Here is a 23,567-nt window from a genome sequence, read left to right on the forward strand (position 1 = left end):
TTGATAAACTTGTGAAATAAATTCTTTCCAATAAAAATGTTCCTGAGGATGATGATTTGCGGAGGAGCACAGCGCTGACACGGTGCACATTGCACTTGGTCTTGTTCCCAGCACCCCTCCCTCCAGGGGTCTCGGTGGCGAGGATCTCTAATGAGACTTGCGTTATTAATCCTTGCAATGGGGTACATGAATTCACTCCAGAGCAAAGGCTTCAGCAGCCACCTCGGCCCATAAAACCTGGAATGTATTCCTTTCATGTGCTCTCTTGATGATCTACTCTGACAACAATATGGTAAGACTTCCCTTCCCCTGTCGCGCAGGCCCTGGCTCGGGGCCAAAGAGGGTCATCGCAGACACACTTGGACTTTTATAGGTGGTCAAGAAACATGCTGACAGGTCACAAGCGGGAGCTCCTTTATGAGTCGCACTGAAACGTCCACCTCATTTGGAATTAGTTTATTTATAGGTGGCCTGTAAATCACGTTTATTTTGTTTCCTAGCTTTCAAACAGTCTTTGGTGTCGTTTTTGGAAAAAACCTACAGAGTTTCAACCAGGGCAGTTAAAAGCAAAAGCATTAAGTTTGTTTTAGCAAGATTTCCCCTCAATGGGCTTGTAATCATGTGTGAAACATCACCGTAAAGTGCAATGATCAGTTTGGAAATATTTCATGCAAAGAAAATTTCTCTTGACTTTTATTTTAATACGATTTTGAAAGGACCAAAGAGGCTGGGCCTGAGCAGCTGGGGTTATAAGATGACAATGCAAGGAAACAAAAAAAGCTATACGACAGGTTTGCACTAATGAGGTGTTGACAGCTCAGGTGTGAAATTGCTTGACTTTAGTCCTTATACAAATGCAGTTTAAACAATAGATTCCCCTTTTTTATCATAGAATGAAGCAACACAGAGTGAAGAGAGCAGCCCCTCTGCACACTGATTGACAAAAAAGCACAGTGTGAAATGCTCATCATTCATACTGCAGTTCTTGTTAATTTTCCCCTTTTTTAAATACATTTCCGTTCCCTCAAAGATTTAGAGATTTCCTGGAAAATCACAATGTTTTCACTCCTGATTTTGCAAACATGACAGTCAGCAGCCCTGTTTTGTAGATTACAACTGCTGCAGTGACTTCATTTTACCGGTTTCCCTGAGGAATTCTGGATTTTCTTACAACAAGCAAACAGAAATAAGGTGATTTGGTGAAAATCAGGATTTGGTTATGCTGCTGATAAGTGTTGAGAGCAGGTCAAAATAAATAATAGGACTGGTTTTGATTTTTTTTTTGTTGGTGGAAATAAAAAAGTCTTCGTCTTCATACAGAAGAAAAGGGCCTGGGATTTTGATTTTGATTGACAGCTTGTTTGCTGTGTGCATGTAGCTCCGGTCCCCCGATGGCCCAATAGCCAGCTTTACTGTCCCATTTATGACACCAGCCAATCTGCCTCCAGCCGAGGCTCTCCCTCAGCTTTTCACAGATTTGTATCCCCATTTTCCCCGAATTCATCTCACCCCCTGCTCCCCCTCCAGCTTCCTTTAAGACTCACACATGCACAAACTGCCCTCACACACACACACACACACACAGTTGCAAACACAGGCACGAGCTGAGTTCACAGCAGCTGAAGATGATGTAAAGTGAGATTCAAGTGGAAGAAGTGAGAGTTAAAGGTCTGCATGCAGCTCTCCTGCAGTGTTAAGTTACTTTAATATGAGAAATGATGGAAATGTTACACAGTCATCCTGAGCGGTCGCTAGAGGGCGCTGTTCCGGTTTGTCATCAGGTCTGTGTGCAATTTGAACGACGTTTGTTGTGTGACATGTTTCCCTGATTATTTCTGCTTTCGATCTCTCACACTCGCTTTTTCACTCTCTCTCTCTCTCTCTCTCTCTCTGTGTGTGTGTGTGTGTGTGTGTGTGTGTGTGTGTGTGTGTGTGTGTGTGTGTGTGTGTGTGTGTGTGTGTGTGTGTGTGTGTGTGTTTGTGATTTTTGTTTGCATGTGTGTGTGTGTTTGTGTGGGCCCAGACTCTCTGGCAGTAAATTCTAATTCTTAAATACTATACACTTCTAGAATGATTTTATAAATCGTCTTCTGTTTTTAATAATAACCAAACAAATGTTGTTGTTTTTCTCTACGTCTTAGTGTCCCCTGTTCCTTTACGCATAGGCTTTACCTGCAGTGTTAATGTTTCTTCAACTCCGTAAGCTCAACTCTCTTAACCCTTTTTGTTTTGTTTTTTTCCAAATGCAAAAAGAAAGCATTTTTCTTTTGGAGCCTATCAATTAAAATTGCATACAAATATTCCAAATGCATATCTTAGGATTGATTTGATTATTTACATTGTTTTATTTTAAGGTAGGGATAAACAAATTGAAACGATTTCATTTATCAAAATGTTTTTTTTTACTTGTTTTTAAATATGCAACTTTTAACACAAAATAATATCTCATATTGTTATTCAATACTGTTGTAAATCGTTTGCACTACGTGTCAGTTGTAAAAAAAAAAGAAAAAGAGAAAGAAATTAAACCCAAAGGCTGAGTTTATAATAAAAAAAAAAATATTTGAATAATGTGAGAAAAGATGTCATTTGAAGGCTTATTTTACTTTTTCCAGTTTCCCGGAAATACAGGCAAAAAAAACCCGTTTGTCACACACCGTGAGGAGGAGAAGAAGGACAGCTGTGTCTCAGAAAGAACTAAACACTGAATTAACTCGATATATATTTTGTTTTTAATTAAGACAAAATGAATTGTAGAAAAAAATGCTGGTCTGTTTAATATCAGGCCTTTATTATCAGGCCGTTGACAGCCGATTGTTTTATTACAGCCTGGACTGAAAACCTGGAAGTGGAAGAGGCGACGGAGGCCAATTATAGGAAACAAGGTGCACATGTGATTTTTTTTAAACGTGTTGGAGACGTTTGCTTGGGGGGAATGGGTCTTGCTGAACATCGAGAATAAGCCTTTTTTTGGTTAAGTGGGAGTCATCTGAAAAGCTACATCTGAATGTGGATTTAGCTGCTGTGTTGGAAGTGATGACGTGAAGCTGAAGTTTAGAGTTGATTGTGCTCGCTGCTGAGGGATTTTGTGTTTGAGGTGACACGTGAAAAAAAAAATCTTGTCGTTTTTTCTCTTTAAGAAAAAAGGCTTCACCTATTTTCTACAACTATATTTGAGCTTGAGATTTATTTTTTTAAGTGTCGTTAAATATTCGACTTGTGGAGAGATTTCTACTTCGGTTAAGAGGCCTATCCATGATATCAAAGTAAGTATACATTAACGACAGTCAGGACAATTTGTCTCTATTATTTCCACCATACGCTTTCTAATTGAATTAAAGCAGGGCTTTCATTGGCTATGGAGAGGGCTCGTGCCCCCGCATGCCTCAACAAAAGCTCCTCCCCTGTCGCTTGCAATCAGTTGGGTGTGTGGAGAAGTACATCTTATAAGAGCTGCTGAACAGCCCATGTCCAGCCCATAATCTGAGCTGAAAATCCGAAGGTGAGAAGTAGGTTCTACCTCCTTCCATCATTTTGTCAGGGAGGGGAGGCGCGGTGGTTTTGTGTCGCCTTCTCGGCTGAGATTCACTCTCTGGACTCTTGAAGCTCTTCTTTTTTTTTAAATTGTAAGATCTAAAACAATGCAGCTAGAGAACATCCTACCCAGCACGAGCATCAATTTACCCAAAACCTTTTACAACCTCTCATCGTCGGACAGCGCCAACAACAGCCCGAGGCCGTCATCACAGCTCGAGTATCAAGAAGTGGAGCGGACCGAATCAGAATCCAGCGCGCCGAAGAAGTACCTGGGTAACGGGATGTTGGGAGAGGGAGAGGGGGACACTTTCACTAAAACCGGGCCGGATGGAAGGAAAGGCTCCCCGGTGCTTGGTGAGGACGAGTTGACGACTGCGAGGCGTTACAACATAGACGAACTTGGCTCTGACAGATACTTCATCTCGTCTTCCCAGGCGAGTTCCGACATGGCGAGCCCCTGTTCACTCTTCCCTTACGCAGGACAGACCGGGTCAGTGTACACCGGCTCCAGCAGCTCCAGGTACCCAGCTTCGCTTCATTACGGTTCCGTGTTGCCACCAACAGGCTTCTCCTCCTCGTCCGTATGCACCGGCCGGAGTCAGTTTAGCAGCGGAGGGTATCAGTTCAGCCAGGGGCCGGGCTGTTTGTACCCCTCCTATCCCGGGGCAGGGACGGGGATCAGCTCAATGTCTCTACCAGGGTCTGCAGCCGGAGCCAGGGCGCAGGTCTATCTTTGCAACCGGCCTCTGTGGCTCAAGTTCCACCGGCATCAGACGGAGATGATCATCACCAAGCAGGGCAGGTAAGAAGATGCGCTGACGGAGGCTCCAAAGACCACCTTCAAACATAAGACAAATGTGTGCACGAAACAAACAAACAAACAAAAAAATCGTTTTTGTAAAACTAGTAAATTCGTTTTTATAATTTTACGGGATGCTGGCCTTTTTGAAACAACTTTTACGCATGAGCAAAAAATTACGCACACCCTTCAGATCTTTTTTAAACGCATTTCTGTGGTTTTTGGATAATACAATGCAAGTTTTCGTTCCTGCTAAATCTTAAATTCACAATTACACAGCAGGTTAAACGACACTGGTGGAATTTACATTTAAAAGGAAATACAAGACACAGATAATGCCAAGTGCCACGCGTCCTTCACTGCGGAAGTTTGTTTTGCTTTGTTTATTTTAACCTTTTTTTTATCCGCACAGCTGTTTGAATTATTTCTGTTTGAATTTTTTTCCCCCAGACGAATGTTCCCATTCCTCAGTTTCAACATCACTGGACTCAACCTCACGGCCCATTACAACGTCTTCGTAGAAGTGGTTTTGGCTGACCCGAATCACTGGCGCTTTCAGGGAGGGAAGTGGGTCACCTGTGGAAAAGCAGACAATAATATGCAAGGTGGGTAAGAGAATCAACAAAGCTCGATCATCTCTAAATGTATGATTGTGTGTTTTATAGATTCTAGAAAATGAACCTTGGATCGAAAAAAAATCACAGATGTTGCAATAAATCTTTAGAGCTTCAACACACAAAATTAGTGTGTTTGGATTTTTTCTTTTAAAGACATTCTTACTTCAAATCTGATTTTTGATAGGCTGCAAAGTGGAGTGATTTTACTCAAACAATTTTGACTGCTCAGAAAATTTAGATCAAGGTTTCAGGAACCAAGTAAATTCTGCACTTTTAGTTTAAATGCTTGTAAGAACTCAAATTAATAATTAAGTTACAAATTTAATGATAAAAGAAAATACATTTGATGGGAGAAATTTTCAGCTTCTGTTAAAAAAAACAAAAACGTTTAAATTAATAAATTCCCTTTGCCTTTTTCTCCATATCTAAATTTTTTCATTATCTTCAAAGCATATTAAAAAATCAGGTTTTATGTTTTTTTTTTTTAAACAAAAAAATTACCTTTATCAGCAATTGACTAAAATGTCAGCCAATAAATAAAATATCATTTATCATGTGCATGTTTTGCATAGACTTGATCTCCATTTCTTTTCTTTTTTTGCCTTAGTACTGACAAGAGACGATTAGTAAATGTGATTTCTATTTCAGGTAACAAAATGTATGTTCATCCTGAATCCCCGAACACTGGAGCTCACTGGATGAGGCAAGAAATCTCTTTTGGCAAACTGAAGCTGACCAACAATAAAGGAGCAAACAACAACAACACACAGGTTAGAAACTGGTTTCTTACATATTCTTTCTTTTACTCTTTCTGGTCTTATTTCCTTTTAAAAGGTTTTTTTTTTTTAGATTATGTTTTTTCATGTTTGACTGCATCTTAAGATATTAAATATCATCTGATTTTTTTTTTGTGCACAAATAGATTCATGCAGGCTGCAAAAAGTTGAGAGCTTTACACTTTTCTCCTCTGCAGATGATCGTCTTGCAGTCGCTTCACAAATACCAACCGCGGCTGCACATTGTGGAGGTGACAGAAGAAGGCGTGGAGGACATGAGCAACGAGGCCAGAACTCAAACCTTCACTTTCCCAGAGAACCAGTTTATAGCCGTCACTGCTTACCAGAACACAGATGTAAGCATTTTAATGATACATGTTTTGTCTGAGTTGTGAATTATAAAACTAAATGAAATATGCTCCGCTTGGTTTTTTTAAATTACTTTGTAGTTGTGAAGTGGTTTGCATTTAGATCCTTATTCATGCAGCATTTCCTTTTTTTCTTTCAGATCACGCAGCTCAAGATAGATCACAACCCCTTTGCAAAAGGCTTCCGGGACAACTATGACTCGTACGTGTCTTGCATACAAAGCAGTGCGGTCGATCTGTTTGTTTTTGTTGATGCATATCTCTGACCCTGAATATTCTCTGATCATTTTTCTCTTGTGTGTTTCTATCATTTGTCACACAGGATGTACACGGCCCCAGAGAGCGACAGGCTGACACCGTCACCCACAGACTCTCCTCGCTCCACCCAAATCGTCCCTGGTGCTCGCTATGCCATGCAGCCTTTCTTTCAGGACCAGTTTGTCAACAACCTGCCACAAAACCGCTTCTACACCAGTGAACGGGCAGTCCCCCAAACCAACAGCCTTCTTTCCCCGCAGAGCGAGGATGCCAGCGCAGCCGCCGCCTCCGCCCAGCGCTGGTTCGTCCCCCCGGTCCAGCAGCCGGGCTCCAACAAGCTGGATCTGTCGTATGAGAACGACTACTCCACCAGCAGCCTCCTCTCCTACGGCATCAAACCCCTCTCCCTGCAGACGTCCCACGCCCTCAGCTACTACCCAGACTCGGCCTTCGCCTCTATGGCCGCAGGATGGGGCACCAGAAGCTCGTATCAGCGCAAGATGACCACCGGTCTGCCCTGGTCCCCTCGCCCGAGCCCCCCAGCCTTCCCTGAGGACCAGCTCGGTGTTACAAAAGACAAGCTACCAGAGGAGAGCGCTCCACCTGTTTCAACCTGGATCGAGACGTCCCACTCGCTAAAATCAGTGGACTCTACCGATTCTGGTGTGTACTCGGTGGTGTGCAAGAGACGCAGAATGTCTCCCGGGGGCTCTAGCACGGAGAACTCCCCGACAATCAAGTGCGAGGACTTGACCACAGAAGAGTACAACAAGGACAACCCAAAAGGCATGGGTTATTATGCATTCTACACAAGCCCCTAAGACTGTATTTATTGAAGCTCAAATCTTATTCTTTGGTTTTATTGAGTGCTCTCCATTCCTTGTTAATGTCTTTTTTCTCTTTTCTCTAAAGGTGCCAAAGCTTAGTGTTCTCCCCCCCAAGCAAGCTGCACAAGGTTATTTTCCCAGGCCAGCCCCTCTCACATACCTGAGCAGAAACATGCATAGTGATTTGTTGTTTTTCAAAAAGCATGTCCCCCCCCATTTTTTTAATCAATTTATTTTAAAAACATTTTATTCTATTTTATTTTGCAAATGTGATTTTGATTTTATGCCCCCCCCTTCCCCTCCCCTCCCCTCCCTGCGTATTTAAGTCAATTTCGTTGTACAGTATTCGTGCACTTTAGAATGTGATGTATCTTGTACAAATCGTCTTCATGGAGGTGTTATTAAATGGATAATAAAAACAGCTTTTCACAAAGCGGTGTCCACATGGTTTTCTACGTATGTTTTGTTCATATAAAGACAGAGACCGGGTTTTGTTCATAAAGATCCACACATTTTACAACAACAATACTAAAACTGTCTCAGTATTATAAAAAATGACTCTTATATGATACATTGACAGATGAATCCAAATAAAAATGTGCTTTCTTAGTAATGCATAGAATGTGTTTATATAGTGGGACTCTAACCCTACTGGATCAGAACTTTTGTTTTGCCTTTGAAAATGAGACCTCCTGATTTACTGTAAGAAGCAATATGAAAATATTAGAACCTACCCTGCATTTTAATAAAAGCTTTCCATTCGGCTATGAAAACACCAATTGCATCATTATCATTTAAACAATATTAGGTACAAACAATCAACATATCTTGTAATGAATATAAAGCTTACTGCATGGAAGAAGGGGAATAGTAACCAGCAACATCACTGCTTCAGTCTGAGATCATTTTACTACATTCTCTGCTCATAAATCATATTTTGTAAAATTTTGAACATATTTTTTCATGTGAAAACACTTAAAATAAGCTGTCTTAAATATGAATAATAATATCACAGTAATGATGACAAAGAGGAAAGCATGATGGCATATAGAGTGAAAGGCTGTTTCTGCAGTTACAGTCAATGCTGAGATAGTTTTACTGTGTTGTGTTGTTTTCTGGGTAAAGGATGATCGTACTGAATGGGTCTGAACTGTTTTAAAAGACTTGCTGTAAATATACATATATGTTCATTTATATTGAAACATATTCAGGTAGGTTTACCAGGTATAATGATGATGAGGTTACGTATTTGTGGGGTAAATGTGTGTTGTTGTTGTTGTTGTTGTTGTTGTCGTAAGTTTTGTTTTCTTTCATTTTCCAATTATGTGGATTTTATATTTTGGGAAAACTAAATAAAGATTTTTAACAAAACATACCCTAGACAGTTTAATTTTTTTTTTCACTCCTGGAAATAGCAGCATTCTTTGAAGCTGTGTTGTTCTGCACAGAAAAGCTGAGCAATCCTTCACAAACTACAAATAAGAGTAACAAGGTAACACCACAGCTCTCAATTCACTCGAGCAAAGTGTGATTTAAATAAGAGATTTACATGTCTTACATGACACGACTCACAACACAAACCCAATTAGGTGAAAAGCACAAAGTCCTGCTATCCCATCTGTTGTTGCCATGGATTTTTCACACATTTTACCATTTATCCAAGCAATGCAACTGCATTCGAGGCCTGTGCACTTAGAAAATATGAACACAGGCTAAATGAAAATGAGTCCGTCAACCATCCAACTAAGGGCAATGTACAGCTTAACACCTCTATTTATACAGAGCATCAGTGATCTCTCCAAAAGTGGATAAGAGGAGATAAAATCCATGAAAAGAGAAGTCATAATATTCTCGCACACATACTTGGCTCCTGTTCTCAGCACCTGTTTTTCCTCAGTGAAAATACTTCAAACCCCCTCCTCCTTCTTCATTAGAACCCCAATTTGAATTGATTTACATACTCAAATTCTAATTAATTCTGTTGTCAGACTCATGACAAAGTGAGGAGTCTGACTAACTCCAATTAACACCTCCTAACAAGGTAGAGAGCATGATTGCCCCGGCCTCTCAGGAAAGCTGTAAGAAATAAGGCTCATGGGGGGGCTCGAGTCTGGAGAATAAAAATGTTTGCACTTGCGCTTGTCAGCAAATTATATTTCTGAGCATCTGATGATGTTTTCACTTCTCCTTTTTCATGTTGTCTTGACCTCGGCTCATCTGTGTTTGAGGTGAGGAATGGCTGTCGAGCTGAACTGCAGCAACAACGGGAAGTAGAAAAGACAGTAGCGGAGACGTGTTAGATATTGATACACTGACAATTGGAGATAAAACAATAACTCTACACACCTACAGTACTACTTTAAATCCACAACTAACCTTTACATTTGTGGAAAAAAAAGATCTGCTGCAATAACCTTTTCTTTCTCAGTCAAGGTTAAAAGTTAAGGTTGTTGCAGCAACGTTTTCAGTCATTTTAGGTCAAAAACATGTTATGCTTTGTATGGATCTGCAGACATGCAGGTGCAATGTTTTTGAGACATATAATGGGAAAACACTACTGTTAAACTTCCACTTAAAGGGATACTTCATCCATTTGCATTAATCTTTGTATCATTAGAAACCTGGTAGTATTTTTGAAGGGTCGTGCGTCCCGCCCTCATTTTCCCCTGAGATGGGAAATCTTTGTATTTCTGAGTCTGTAAAGGAGCTTCCAGTGACGCAAAATGACGATTTTAGCGTCACTGGAAGCTGTTGCGGTTAGCGGGGTGAAACTACAACGCTAGTTCCTCATATTTTCGACCACTGAAGCTACAGACCAATCACAGATCAGAGGGTGGGAACTCACTCCCAGAATCAAAACTTAACGTCCGCCATATTGCTTGGAAGCTATGCTAACAGGTTCTATGGAGAAAGATGATAATGGCGAAAAAATATAAATATAGCGGTGAGACGGCTGCTGACGACAGGCCGGTCTTGTGTTTTGGCTGCTGCGGCCGCAACCGTCTCGCCGCTATATTGCTATATTGCCGCCACCGGCCGCTGCCAGCTCAGCAGCCGAGACATAATGCCTGCCTGTCGGCGGCGGTGAGGACGAGGAGCCGGGACCGGCTCGAGCTGGGGCGGACTGGTAGTGTCTGTGCTCTCACTGTTTGCCTATGGACACAGACATGGAGTCTGTTTTCTGACAGGAATTTACAAGATCAATTCTGGAAGAAATCTCTGAATCAGTTGAGGAAATGGTCTTATGTGTTGAAGTAAATATGTCTGTAAATGTTTTTATTACTATATTTCTACTGCTATACTGTATATTTTGGAGAAACTGTATCGATCAAATTTCCCTCTGGGATTAATAAAGTATTTCTGATTCTGATTCGGCCCTTAGTGGGAGTGGCCTGCGGTGCTGTGCATTCTGGGATTTGGTGTCTTTCATCAACATGAGCCAAAAAGACACTTTCTGCCTTTTCTCGGCCAAGAAGGCACCAACTTCAAAATGTATTTCACATTTCTACTACATATATGACCCAATGTCAATACAGATTCATGTTTCAACGGGTGAAGTATCCCTTTAACTAATTTCTTGTATGAAACTTTCAATGAGGAATCAGCAATCAGTCTACAAACAGAAACACAGTTTTAAGCAACCAACTGTGCCCTCGAGTCCATCATCCTATTTAAAGCTCCTATGAAGAACTTTTAATTTGGGTTGATTTTGGCGCCCTCTGTAGACAACGTGATACCTTTTTTTTTTTTTTTTTGCCGATCTTGTCCTTGTGTGTGAGAAGTGTTTTCTTTTGAAAGATCTACCTCTACACAGTCAACAGTATCACTCGACATTCATCTTTGCCGTGGAAAATGTACAAAAAGGATGTATTCGGAGCGTGTTATTAATCTCCTCCTCTGACACCTTACAGGCTTTTAAAATGACTTTATAGAAATTGTCAGTCTTCTCACTGATGGGCTTGTTTGCCTCAGTCTGTTTCATAGCCAGCTAATAAAATCCACGCAGGAGCTTTAAATGCTAAATTGAAGGCATGTTGGCATTGCTAACGGGCACTAAAAAGGCAATCTCTGCCATCCTCCCACTATCATGATCTCCTGTCCAAAAAGCAGCACAGACATCTATCTTGTATACAAAACGACAAAAGTCCCCCTCAGTCTCCACTGCAGCTCTGCAAATATCCTCACCTCTTTCATTCAGGGGCTATTCCATGAAAACATACGATTTATGGGGGCTCCTGACTGCTCCAAAAACCCAGCAACAAGTCGATAGATTCTTTCTCAACCATTCATGCAAGAGGTCGAGTAATCAATAGACACCTCTGCAACATGCTTCCATGAATTCAGAGCGTGTTGACTTAGAGGAGATATGTGCATTGGGATGAGACCTGAGGAATTGACTGGTGTGTTGTAAACATTACTAACTACAATCTCAGTAATTGACTGAGTTTTGTTGTTGTGTCTGTAATCGGCGGCCTGGCAGGACCAGGTTGTGTTTTGTAAGACTCTAAAGCGATCTAGTAAAACTTTATAAAATATAAATGATGCAGTAGTTGCATGTCTGTGCCCTTCCCTCAGGCCATCCATCGGTGGCCATGTTGTGAGTTCATGTAAGAAAAGGCCAAGCAGGCTGCTGAGACATTGTAGCCGAGGAGGGCTGACATGTAAACCCAGATGAAGTCCTGAGGCTGTTTCCTCACCTTCAGTCACACACTATTACTGCTCTCACTGACTAAATGCAGCCACAGGCACGCGTGTGTGTCTGGGTCAATATTTTTTAGATGCCCTCTTTTTTTTTTTTTTTTAAAGCAACCTATAGACCAGCCAGACTGATTATGTTTCCTCTTCACACTATATCCCCCTTTTGATGTGTTGATAAATGTCACCTCTGTTACATGATTAAGAAGCCAGTTATGATTACGCTAGAATTTTTCCTCAGGGACGTTTTGGGCCTCATATAACCACTCATCTTTTAAATGTTCATCTAGTTAATCGCCATTATCTTACAAGGGGTTTTGATCCCCTTTGAGCTTAATATCATGAGTCGTATGAGTCACATTTATTCTTAATAATTGCATCAGAAATGTTGGACAAATTCCTTCTTAGGCCCTTTCGAGGGCCAGATCAAGAGAACTGTTTTATCTTTGCAGCACCCTTTGGGATAAACGCATAATGAGCATATGTTCTTTGCATTATTAAGAGGAGGTCATGAACACAGTGGTGCTGACAAAGGCCCTCCTTTTAGCTCACCCCAGGTGTTAATGTATACAACACAAGCTTTATTTAGCCACCGCTGGACCTGGTAAATCAGCAGTTGAAGTGGGGTGGGCTGACTACAGTGTGGGTGAAGGGCTCACAGGTTTGGTTGGAGTGAGACCCTGGTGTGAGATGAGTCTCAAGTTAGCAGGGCCACAACTGTTTGTGGAGGAGCGTTGAGTGTTGGCACAAAGTGCGGAGGTGAGAGGTACCAGAGGCCTCTTGTCTGTGCCTTCAAACCGCGTGTGTATGGTGCAGGAAAAAAGGCCCTGACTCACTGGTGCATGGATAACGTTGGGGAGAGTATCCCGCAGCTAAGCTGCACTTAACAGCACATTGATTTCAAACCCCTGTGTCCCCTCTGGGGGGCAGTGGGACACTCCTCAACAGGCATGACTCCCCTTGTCCACTGCTTTTCCCCACCTTCCACTATCTACCCCTCCCATCGCTGAGTCGATTTGGGTACACCATGCTGGTCACTGGCCTTTACCCCTCCTCCCTCCTCTAAGTGTCCCACAGGATTTGAGCAGGATTCTGGGGGCACCATATCTCCCGCAAGACCCCGCATGGTCTTGAGAGCGATGTTTTGGGTAGGGCACGCAGAGGCAGCCGTGTGGAACAGATCTGTGGTCAAAATCAATGCATTGGCACTTTGATGGAGCGCTCAAACAGATGTGGGAATTTCACATTCTACTCTTTCTCTCCTGGCACCATCAGAGGGGCCTCAACGCTGGAGAGCAACAACAGCCACTAAACCTTCAGGGAAAGAGGGACTCTTAATTTCTGCAGCTTCTGGGACAAAATATGACACAGTCAATAATCATTTGATTGCCTAAACCTTTCATGTTACACTCTCAAATGTGTCACTTATTGCTGCTTCTGAGCTGGATGACAGAAGTTGCAATACGACCCCCCGATATTGATTCTACCTAGACTTTCTTATTGGACGATGGGAAGGGGTGGGTGGGGGGGCGGTGGTATTGGAACAAAATATCAATATGGCAATATATCGTTGACCTGACTCTTGTGAAATAATCATTGAATGGTACCATATTTTAATTAACACAAATTTTGTCACTCCAAAAAGATTTCCCTGCCAAGTTGACTCAGTATTACAACTTGATAACTCCTCACAGTGGTGCTAATGACATAAATTAAGGTAACGTGAATGAAAAATTTATGGGCTAAAGAAAAAAAACTGGCAGCAGGTTAAAAGAAGAAGAAGCCAGCAAGATAATGATGGTGCTAGTGAAAGGAGGTCAAGGCATAAAGAATTATACAGGTAAATAAAAACATACATCCTGCACTTGAACGTTTCATTTAATCAGATGTCGGGATGTATTTTTATATGATTGTCTTGCAATAAATGAATTAGCATAGAGTCACTGAATGGTGATATTATCGTTAACTTGGGCCATATCATAACCTACTGTAGCTTTAATATTGACTACCCCTCCTAGTGGCTTGATAAAAAAATCAATCGAACATTTGTGGAAAAACTCTGATTTATAACATTATGCTCTGATAAACATAACACTCTTTGTTAGCGCTGCACTTCTGTCCCATTACACATTACAAATTCTCCCTCTAAAACAAAGCACTGTAAAACTTTTTGCTTCTTTCCCTTCCCCCCCTTTCTCTTTGGAAAACACAAAACTTTCTCCCTCTTGATCACAACACCTCTGTGGCTCTTTATGAGAGTCTCAGAACAGGTGGATGCCAGTGTGATGCTTCTTCCACTTTTTGTCTAACTTCTGACTCATCTCCCAGCTGCATTATGTGGATGCATGTTGCAGGAGAGGTACACAGCACTCTTCTTTGTGCGCTAATGGGCTCTCAGCATCTTTAAGACTCAGGGTACAATTAAGAGGTGATAGTTTGATCTCCCACCTCGCAGTTCTATTTCTGAGCTGCCGCGTGATTCTGCCGGAGGTTGATGGGCGGGTGAGGAGCAATCTCTATTTAAAGGAAGAAACCTACAAACTCCTTTCAAAGAACAGACTTTTTTTTTGCTGTTGACACTTGTCTGTTTGTTATTCCAAATGTATCACAATTCACTTTGGATACATTTATGTCAGGATTTTGTAATAATGTAGGTGACTGAGGGTTATTATGGCAGAAGTTGACTTTGTATTTTTTAAGCACAATCTGCAAGAAAGATAGTCCTCCAACTAAGCCATTAAAGGCAGCAAAGTCCAAGAGCATCTATTATGTATCCGCATAAACAGACTTGCCTCATTTTTAAACAAGGCCCAAAATGATTTCTTCCATCCAAAGCTTTGTACTTGATCCATAAAGCAAATGTAAGGTTGTTTAAAAATCTGTTTAGTTTGTAGGTTATTACAGGCAATTTAACTTGAATAGTGATATATCCACAATTACCAGAAATAAAACGTTTTACCTCTAAAGAAGGAATTAAATGTATTTGTGATGCTACGTAACTACAATGAAATGGATGATACAGCAGTGCCATCTGCTGGTGGAAATTGTTTATTACAAAGGGTTTGTAACGGCTTTTAGCATTTGATAGAGTAAAATGGTTTCTGGATAATTAACACATGTCAGGAGGCCATAGGGGGATGAAAGAATTTCATGAAATGTTTATGCAACTTATTACTATTATACTTTTTGTAAGGCTTCTTCTTACCAAAGTAGCAATGAATAAAAAACTGGCTGAAGATTGTTCATCTTCCTCTTCAATACAGTGGTTTAGCTGTGAGTGATTTTATTTTATTTGAGAAAATCTGTAACAGCCTATAGCGGTGCAGTTGATATAAATAAGCACATTTTAAATATAAGCTTATTATAGCAATTGAGTAAGCTGATTTGTTTTAGTAAATGCTGTCTTTGGCTATTTTTATACCTACATGTAGGCTATAGTATTACTTTTATATATCCTCTCCTGATTTATTTATTATTATTTATTTTATTGCGAAATAAATAAAATAACAAAAAAAAATTGATTTTCATTTGATTTTTTTATTTAAAAGGGACAACGCACATTAATTAACAAGAGCAACGAAGTCACACATGTAAATGTGCCAGATTTAGCCATGCAGGCTAATTTTCATCTGCAGTCCCTGATAGGTTGATGACATTTAAGAAAACATTAAAAAACATACAGGAAAATGCAGCACAAAAACATAGACACAAGAACACATAAGCATAACAAATAAAACACAAGTGTTAGTTAAAACATAACACATACGCATGGAAGCAATTGATAAATCAGCGCACAGACATAAAATAAAAATGTGTAACATATAGCACATTTAAATACATGAGCATTTAAACACAGACAAAAGCACCATGCACAGACAAGGAGCATATACAGTATAAGCACAGACAAGGATTTTTCAAACAACAAACTAGAATTTGACGAAAGTTTTCTGTTTTCTGCTCGTCCCTCAAAACTGTGTTATAAACGATAGAAAACGCGAGTCGGCAGCATTGACTGTATTTGTAAAGTCTGCACAGCAGGGTTAAAATAACACAACAACAAAAAGCCCGCTTGGGACTTTGAGCTGACATGGAAACAGCCCCCGCCCTAATCGTTACACTTCAGGATGTGATTGGCTGAGAACGCCGGACATTGAAGACCAATTGGCAATTAATGCCTGTCAATCAGTCAGAGGCGTGTCCTAACGGCGTCGTTGGGTGAAAGCTCAACCAGGCGTCTCAGTTCACTGAAGTATCACTCGGCTCAGTCTCCTCAACATACTAGTAGGCGGAATTTAAGAATAGTAAACGTAGACCACCGGAAGTTAAAATGGATGAACCTTCGGAACAAATGAGGCCCCTCTTGAGAACAGTGAGTAACCGCTCAACACAGTTTACCGCTGGCCCACCTCCATGTTTGTACGGCTCTTTGTCCGGGGTTGCCCCCTCCATGGTTGCCCCTTGTTTGCCAAGCTGCCGTGGAAGTAAGAGGGATGCTCGGGAGTCCTCCTTTTGTTAGCCGGCTTTTTTCTTTCAGACACGTGGCATGGTTAAAAAGTTATGTTTAGGTTTCTTCATAAAGTAAGCGAAAGCTTTCATTCAAATGTGTTTTCCTGCACAGTTTGTGAGAGTTTAGTTCGTCTACGTTTGTTTTCAGATAGTACTTGCTGACGTCAGCCCAGTTCAGTGACGTTATTAACTGTAATTAGATATAAGATGTCGGGAAAGGTTGCAAGTCTTGACATAAAAGTTTGGTCAATTCTTAAATATATGAACACGTACAAGATGTGCCATGTTCTCGGTGATGTTTGAATAAACGTAAGAACGGGTTTTAATGCCTGTAATCGCTATGTAGTACCAGCGTCGTAGCGTTTCCCCCCTCAAGTTCAACAGGTTCACTCGTTTCTTTCTTGATAATGTGTCATGTTGATAAGATAACATTAACATAAATAAAATGGCTCATTTGCATATCAAATGTGTACCAAAATAGATCTGCTTTCTTGTCGGACATTTCCAAGTCAGGGAGTGCTGCTAATTTTACTGTGAAAGTGTGTGCAGCTGGAGGGGGGGATAGAAATGGAAGTGGAAGAGATCTCAGTTTGAATCGCAGTATGTTAGATTGACCAACCTCTTTTAGATGTTACATTTTTACAGAGTTGTAGCTGAGTATATTTAAAACTCACATTCTGCTCTTGGGTGTAACTTTACAGTCACAGAATCAAACACACAGCAGCGTTTACAAGCCCAAAAAAAGAAACTGGTTGCAGTGCTAAGTTTAAAAAGCATGCTGACTGTCACACATCAATGCGCGCGCGCGCGCGTGTGTGTGTGTGTGTGTGTGTGTGTGTGTGTGTGTGTGTGTGTGTGTGTGTGTGTCACTGTGCATCCATATGAGGAAACTTGACCCCTTGCTGCCCAATGAAAAGCTCAATAGCTGTACTCCTTCCCCAAGCATGGAAGTTGGTGAGTTCACTGACACACGACCATTTATGCAGAGGTCCAGCTATGTTACCTAATAATAGACAAATTGTTTATTAACCCATGATAATGCACAACCCAAGGAACAAGCTAATGTGCCTCTGATGATTATTACAGGCCATGCTTGTAACCTTAACAGAATGCCTCTAGGAGTATATATTTTACTAAAACTTTTGAACATATAAATTGGATCAGGAAATTCCTTCTCCAGCTATGTCTTGCTCAGTGTTGTGTTAGTGTTATCTTATTTGGTAAAATTTAAACCCAGTGATTTTTAGGACGTAATAACACAATTATTAACCACCAGGAGGATTCCCTTTAATTGTGTTTGGTGTGTTTAATAATTTGACAAATAATACACATATATGTCAGTGACACTTTGAACACTGTTTTTTTTCACTGTAATAACTAAGCTCTACAATTTGAGCTAAGCTTTGATTGATTTTTTGCCTCAGGGATGTATGCCTGCTTGCCATGAGAACAGAGATTTTGTGCATCCTGCTGTTTCATTAGTGAGAGCTGGTTTAGTCTAGTTAGTGTAAAGTAGGCTCTTTGACCTGGACTATAACCGACTCAGCACTTACTGCCTGTGTTATTTTGATTACTTTGTGGGGGCGGCAGCAGCTCAGTCTGTAGGGACTTGGGTTGGCCGAGGGTGGCCGGCTCAAGTCCCGGTGCGGACCAAATATGGAAGTTGGTCTGGTAGCTGGAGAGGTGCCAGATCGCTTCCTGAGCACTGCCGAGGTGCCCTTGAGCAAGGCACCAAACCCCACCACCAGCTCAGGAGCGACCACTGTGGGCCGCTCCGTCACTCTGACATCTCTCCATTAGTGCATGTCCATAGGATCCTGTTTGTGCATGTGTGTGTATTTCAGCCTATGTGTGTGTTGCATGACTTACAGAGTGTAAAAACAGAATTTCCCCTTGCGGGATCAATACAAGTAAATCTTAATCTTATTGAGTTATTTATGGAGCTTGCTCATTGTGAGGCATTACTTTGAATAGGTAATTAATTACAACTAATGAACCTCTTTGCCAGTCTGGAGGAGCTTTGTTCTTTTCAGCTATAGTATTATGATAATAGGATTAAAAAAATGACAATTCCTACAGTTCCAACTAAACTAATTGGTGTACACTTAAGAATGTCTGTTAATGTATTGTATCCAATATTTCTGTAATAATGAACATTATAAATAAGGTGTGATTATAAAGTTCTCTGGTGGACGTAGGTAAAGCATTCCATTTCTTAAACCCACCACATTCTCTCAACTAGTCTGAACATGAAAAGCAGCGACTTTTAATAGGTCTGCTTTTCTAAACTCGATTCTTGTATGTGTGCAGGACAATGCCCCAAAGGTTATTTTCATTATGTAAAGACATAGTAGCAGATCAAAGGACTCAAGATTGTACTAATCTTAATTGGATTATGCCTTAATCACTTTGTTTACAGCGAGGATTTAAGAAGTCATCAAAGTCATGTAAAACTTACAAAACTAATCAACCCCACTATGCTGGTGGTTGCATTTAATGGTCCTGGTGGTTGCATTTAATGGGATCTTAGCATGTTGTTGTTTGCTGCTGGTGTAAACTAGGATGGATAATGGATCTAAGACTTTGAGAATTTGTCTTTGTTCCATATGCCTCATTCTTTTGATAAAACATTAAAGGGTGCTCAAACTGCACATGCACACAGGCTTCCTGTTCCCCCCAAGTGGCAGATATGATAAGATAGCACTTTGGGCCAGATCCACTAAGAATGGATTGCACCCGCTGATAGCACCGTGAATTGGGCAGAAATAGCAACTGAAATCTTTTGTGTTTTAGCACCCTATTCACAAAATAAATTGATCTAATTGGATGCCTGCGCTAACATGCCCACAAAGTTGTCCCGCTCCGCACTGTTTTTATTATTTTTTTGCGTCTTAATTTGAAGATAGGCAGTCTGCACCTTTACTCTGCATGGAGCTGTACTGTAATCAGAAATTTCCACATTTTCCGTGCGTGCTATGTTCCGTCAGTGCCACGGTTGCTCAGTCAGTTTGCTCAGTCTGAAAGCGCGCTCCCTGCCCCACATGGTCTGTGCATGAGCAGCTGTACACAGGGTTCAGAAGGTAAAAGAGAACTACAAGATAACACAAATTTAACAGATGCTCTGTGCGTTTCCTTGACATATAACTTTTCTAGGAAGGAGAATTTACACAGAATTTGTGAAAACGTCCTAAATTACATAAATGTAAATAACTTAGGCGCACAAAGGACGCCATCTTCTTGGCACTGCAGTTTGCGCGCAGTTCACCCTTTGCCCGTGCTTTGTGGACTCCACCAAATCTTTTCCTCTCATTTCTACAGGTTTAGCGCCCGCAAAAGCGGCGCAGTCCTTTTTTGTTTTGTTTTGAGCGAAACAATAAGCTGGAGAAATGATGAGTGGGGAAAAAAAGAAGAAATACAACCATTTTTATCAGAGGTCTGCGCAATTAGTTGGCAACACATTTAAAGTAGTAACCTTTGACTTCACGAGTATTAAAGTCTGTTAAAGTAATTATTTATATTTCTATAAATATAGGCCCCAATGCTGTTTTAATGTTGTGTCTAAGCTGTATTGCAGCAACTAGCTGGTGCTGTAGCTGGGGTTGATGGGCCTGTTCTTCCCACTTGATGGATGTGAACCAGCACAGTGGACAGTTGGCATCTCGTAGGTGAAGTGCCGGTAAACTGGCATATAACCATTTGATAGGACCAGTGCATTTAGCACAGGCATGTGGATGTTATCAAAGGCTGTTGGTGCTAGCACTGATAACATTAACCTTGACAAACCATTTTGACATTGTTTACCAGTAGAGTGATGCCTGTGAATTTCAGCTGTATCTAAGAAAGCCAACAGTGTTGTTATTGAAGAATCTGATCTTTTTTTTTAATTAACTTTTTTCGATAGCAATTAAATAGGCCACACGCAATATGGTTTGTGACAGTGTTTAGCCATGTTAAATAAATTGTGCTGAATTTGGACTGTTTTCTGACTGTTTAATTACCTTTAGATTATTCCACTAGTCTTAAATTTCCATTTAATTGACAGGAAAATTAGTTGCTGTGAAAATCCCTAATTTTAATCAATGATTGATGTTCTGTAACTTGTCAAGCTCAAATTGCAACCATTCTCTCAGCTTTACTTCTCCAGTAGGAGAAATTATCGTCACTGTTTATGTCTTCTATGATAGTAAGCAGAAAGGTTTCAGGTCTTATGTTTTGCCAAAATAATCAGCTTGGACAGTTTGATGGGAATTTCTATTAACTTTACAGTAAAATAACTGTGGCCACACGGTTTTCTTTTTCATGATTCTTTGAAGACCAAGTCTAAATAGACGACATGCTGTACAATCAGTTACAGTTGGACGCAACAATTGATTGACAGATCTATTAAGTAACTGTTGGATCAATAAATAATGAATAATTTGCACCAAGTTGTGAAGCTAAAGCTGTAATTTGTAATGCAGATCCTTATTTACAGAAATCAGTTGTCTTTAATCTTTTACCTAAAATGGTTGTCCTACTGTATTATACTTGTGTACACTAATTTTTTTGTTCACTCTGGACTATACACAGGCTGTCAGGTAGTTGAGTCAAAAATTCCTGATGCCTCGGCTCAGCCTTTAGATGTCACTCTTTCTATTTAAATGCATGCACTCTTATCATCAGGTGTCACAATTTTAAATTTGGTTTCACCTTCGTCTTTGTAGTTTTGTGGTTCATGTGCTTGGGGCCGACTTGTGCTGTTATGAATGTCATGTCAACAGAGTATGTCTGGACTAGGATATCCAGCATTCCTTTGAATTAATCAGTTTTAGGAGCATGTTCTTTTTTGCCCTTCTCATGTAACAGTTCTTTTTGTGGACAGGAAACAAGTGACCCACAGTTCTTCGTAAAATAACAGTTCGTTGAAAGACATGTTTAACCTTCAGGCTATGACCAAGATCGTGAATGTCAAAGTCAAAGGCAGAGAGGCATTGGGGGTATCGTAATGAACACACAGCTATCTGTGCTTTTTCAATTCATTGCACCCTCTGAGGAATGCCAACCCTACACGTGTGCTTGTTTCTATTTATCTGTGTTGGGGGTGGGTCTTCATTTGTGACCTGAATACCTCAGCGGGTGAGCTTTGAATGTCCTCCAAATGCGTGTGTATGTCCTCCGTGGGGCAGTGTTTATGTGCGTGTGTGTTTAGGCTCTTGGCTGGTCGAATGAAATATTCATGGTGGCACGGTGGGATTGGCTGCTGAGCAAAGAGCGGGCTGACAGGATAAAGCAGAGCAGTGTACGTTTTAAAGCAGCTCTCTCTCTCGCTCTCCCTCTCTCTCTCTCTCTCTCTCTCTCTCTCTCTCTCTCTCTCTTCTTTTCTCTGTATAAAGAGATGTGCAGAGGAAGAGGGAACAGACAAGTGCGACAGTGTCTCTGTTAGCACTTAGCTCTCACACACCTTCTACAGTAGAGTAAAGCGACAGAACGAAGGAACTGGCTAACGTCCCGGCTTCTTTGCTTTGATGTTTTAGTCTAAATGGAGGAACAGAGCGAAGGGGGGCATGTGCTCACGGTACGTCTGGTCCTCTCTGTGTGTATGTGTGGTTTAATGTGTGTCTAACTGTCGTATTTTCACCTCATTAATGAATCAAGTGGCTCTGTTTGAGCAGCGTTTTTAGTGGGGTTGTGTTAAATATGGATTTGTTCCATTTTGGTCTTCATTTGTAGAGTGAGTAGTGGTCCGTGGTAATGAATGGAGCAGGTGGTCAATACATTTGACCAGAAGGAAATAGGCAGAGATGGCAGGATGTGTGGGGTTGGGGATGAGAAGCTGTTGCCTCATCGGACATGCGTTTTGAAATGGAAATGTTTCCTTTCCTCTATTTGATTGCCTCAAGGAGCAGAAAGGACAGGAAAGAGGCAGACACAGTTATGGCTGCTTGTAGGAGTGGGACAAGGAGAACAGGAAGGAAGAGAGGAGAGAGGGAAGGAGTGTCAGGGAGAGAACCACAATATATTGGTCTGCGAAGGATGCTAAAAGCAAAACAAGCTGCATGCTGTCAAAAGAGATGATGTGTTTGGTCTGATTTACAATAAATAAAATGCTTGTTTGCATTTAGGCTAGCTTATTGTGCAAAGTGTAAAATTATTATGCCCAGTGTGGGTGCGATGAGCTCAGAGGTACTGTTAAAATCAGGTGGTCATCTGAAGAGGGATATGTTTGTTGGACAGAGAAAGCTATTGGTTTCCATCTTTATGTTTATGTGTGTTTGTCTGCAAAGTTCTAGTGTGTTTGTAAAGATGCATTTCATCCAGGGAAGACTATGATAAACTATCTATTCACTCCGAATTAAATATGTTTCAAGCATATGGATCAACACACACTTCTGACTACCTCCCTTGTTGCGCCCTGTGTAACATGCGGATGCTATAGGGAGATAAATAAACGTATGGCTTGTAAGTAAGTAAAAGTCAACCAAAATATTGCTGCCCGCTCTAATTCTGTATCTACTATTGTTTTAACACTTATCTCTCAGCTACAGGTAGGAATAATTGGATGTTACATTCCTGAAAAGTGTAATACATTACACTTCATTTTCACTCTTTTTAACAGGGCCCTTGTTCCGATTCCATTTTATCCCGAATCTTGGGTGCTGATTCAGTTTGTACGAATCAGACTTTGAAGTATTGCAATTCAACAAGTATTGCAAATCAATAGTATCGATAATCTTTTCCTTTTTAAACAAAACCAAAAGTCAAAACATACAATAGCAGATAGAGTTGAATATTATGTGTAATATTTCCAAAAACAATGCACATCAAATAAAATAAAAAAAATAGACCTATAAAAAATCCCTTTACTGTAGTGGAACGATTTTTTTGTCCCACCCCTAATTTAATTTGGTCGGGTAAGGTAATCGCACCTTACTCTGTTAGCAGTTATCTATAACCTCTAAATTGTCTGTCTCTTTTTCTGTTTTCAGTCATGATTTAATTGGTTACATAATATAACAATAGTTGGCGTAAATAGAAGTCAATATTCTGATCCTTAGTATTCAATTGTGCATTGGCAGTAAGTAATATTCAGTAATCTCAAGGGACAGGTCTCTCACTATGTAACACATTTCTTACGTCAGTCTCTATTGATTGGACCAGGTCCCAGTAAAGCAACGCTGGCAAGGGAGTGAGATTAGAGGGAACCA

The 23,567-nt window shown here is 40.7% G+C and overlaps 2 protein-coding genes across 14 annotated transcripts in view; both read left to right on the forward strand.

Moving 5' to 3' along the window:
• The first annotated feature begins 2,640 nt into the window (after positions 1-2,640).
• On the forward strand, positions 2,641-7,615 carry eomesa (eomesodermin homolog a). Of its 2 annotated transcripts, XM_061059915.1 has the most exons (7): positions 2,641-4,339; positions 4,787-4,941; positions 5,602-5,723; positions 5,927-6,085; positions 6,238-6,299; positions 6,420-7,141; positions 7,268-7,615. In XM_061059915.1, exons 1-7 carry the CDS (start codon positions 3,642-3,644, stop codon positions 7,279-7,281), a joined length of 1,932 nt encoding a protein of 643 aa, XP_060915898.1. In that variant the 5' UTR covers positions 2,641-3,641; the 3' UTR covers positions 7,282-7,615. The 2 variants fall into 2 exon arrangements, with proteins under 2 accessions (XP_060915898.1, XP_060915897.1); XM_061059914.1 differs by having other exon boundaries at positions 6,420-7,615.
• An 8,476-nt stretch (positions 7,616-16,091) lies between these two features.
• The window catches only part of LOC132991234 (sodium bicarbonate cotransporter 3-like), a 41,491-nt gene continuing 34,015 nt past the window's right edge, over positions 16,092-23,567 (forward strand). For 11 of the 12 annotated variants that reach the window (XM_061059907.1, XM_061059901.1, XM_061059906.1 and 8 more), the window contains exon 1: positions 16,092-16,246. In XM_061059907.1, coding sequence (XP_060915890.1) covers positions 16,205-16,246 — 42 coding nt within the window. In that variant the 5' untranslated portion in view covers positions 16,092-16,204. Of the gene's footprint in view, positions 16,247-21,727; positions 21,938-23,567 lie in introns of those variants that run through there. The other variant, XM_061059902.1, reaches the window with a different exon arrangement.

The sequence above is a fragment of the Labrus mixtus genome, chromosome 16 (assembly GCF_963584025.1).
Source record: "Labrus mixtus chromosome 16, fLabMix1.1, whole genome shotgun sequence".
NCBI lineage: Eukaryota > Metazoa > Chordata > Actinopteri > Labriformes > Labridae > Labrus > Labrus mixtus.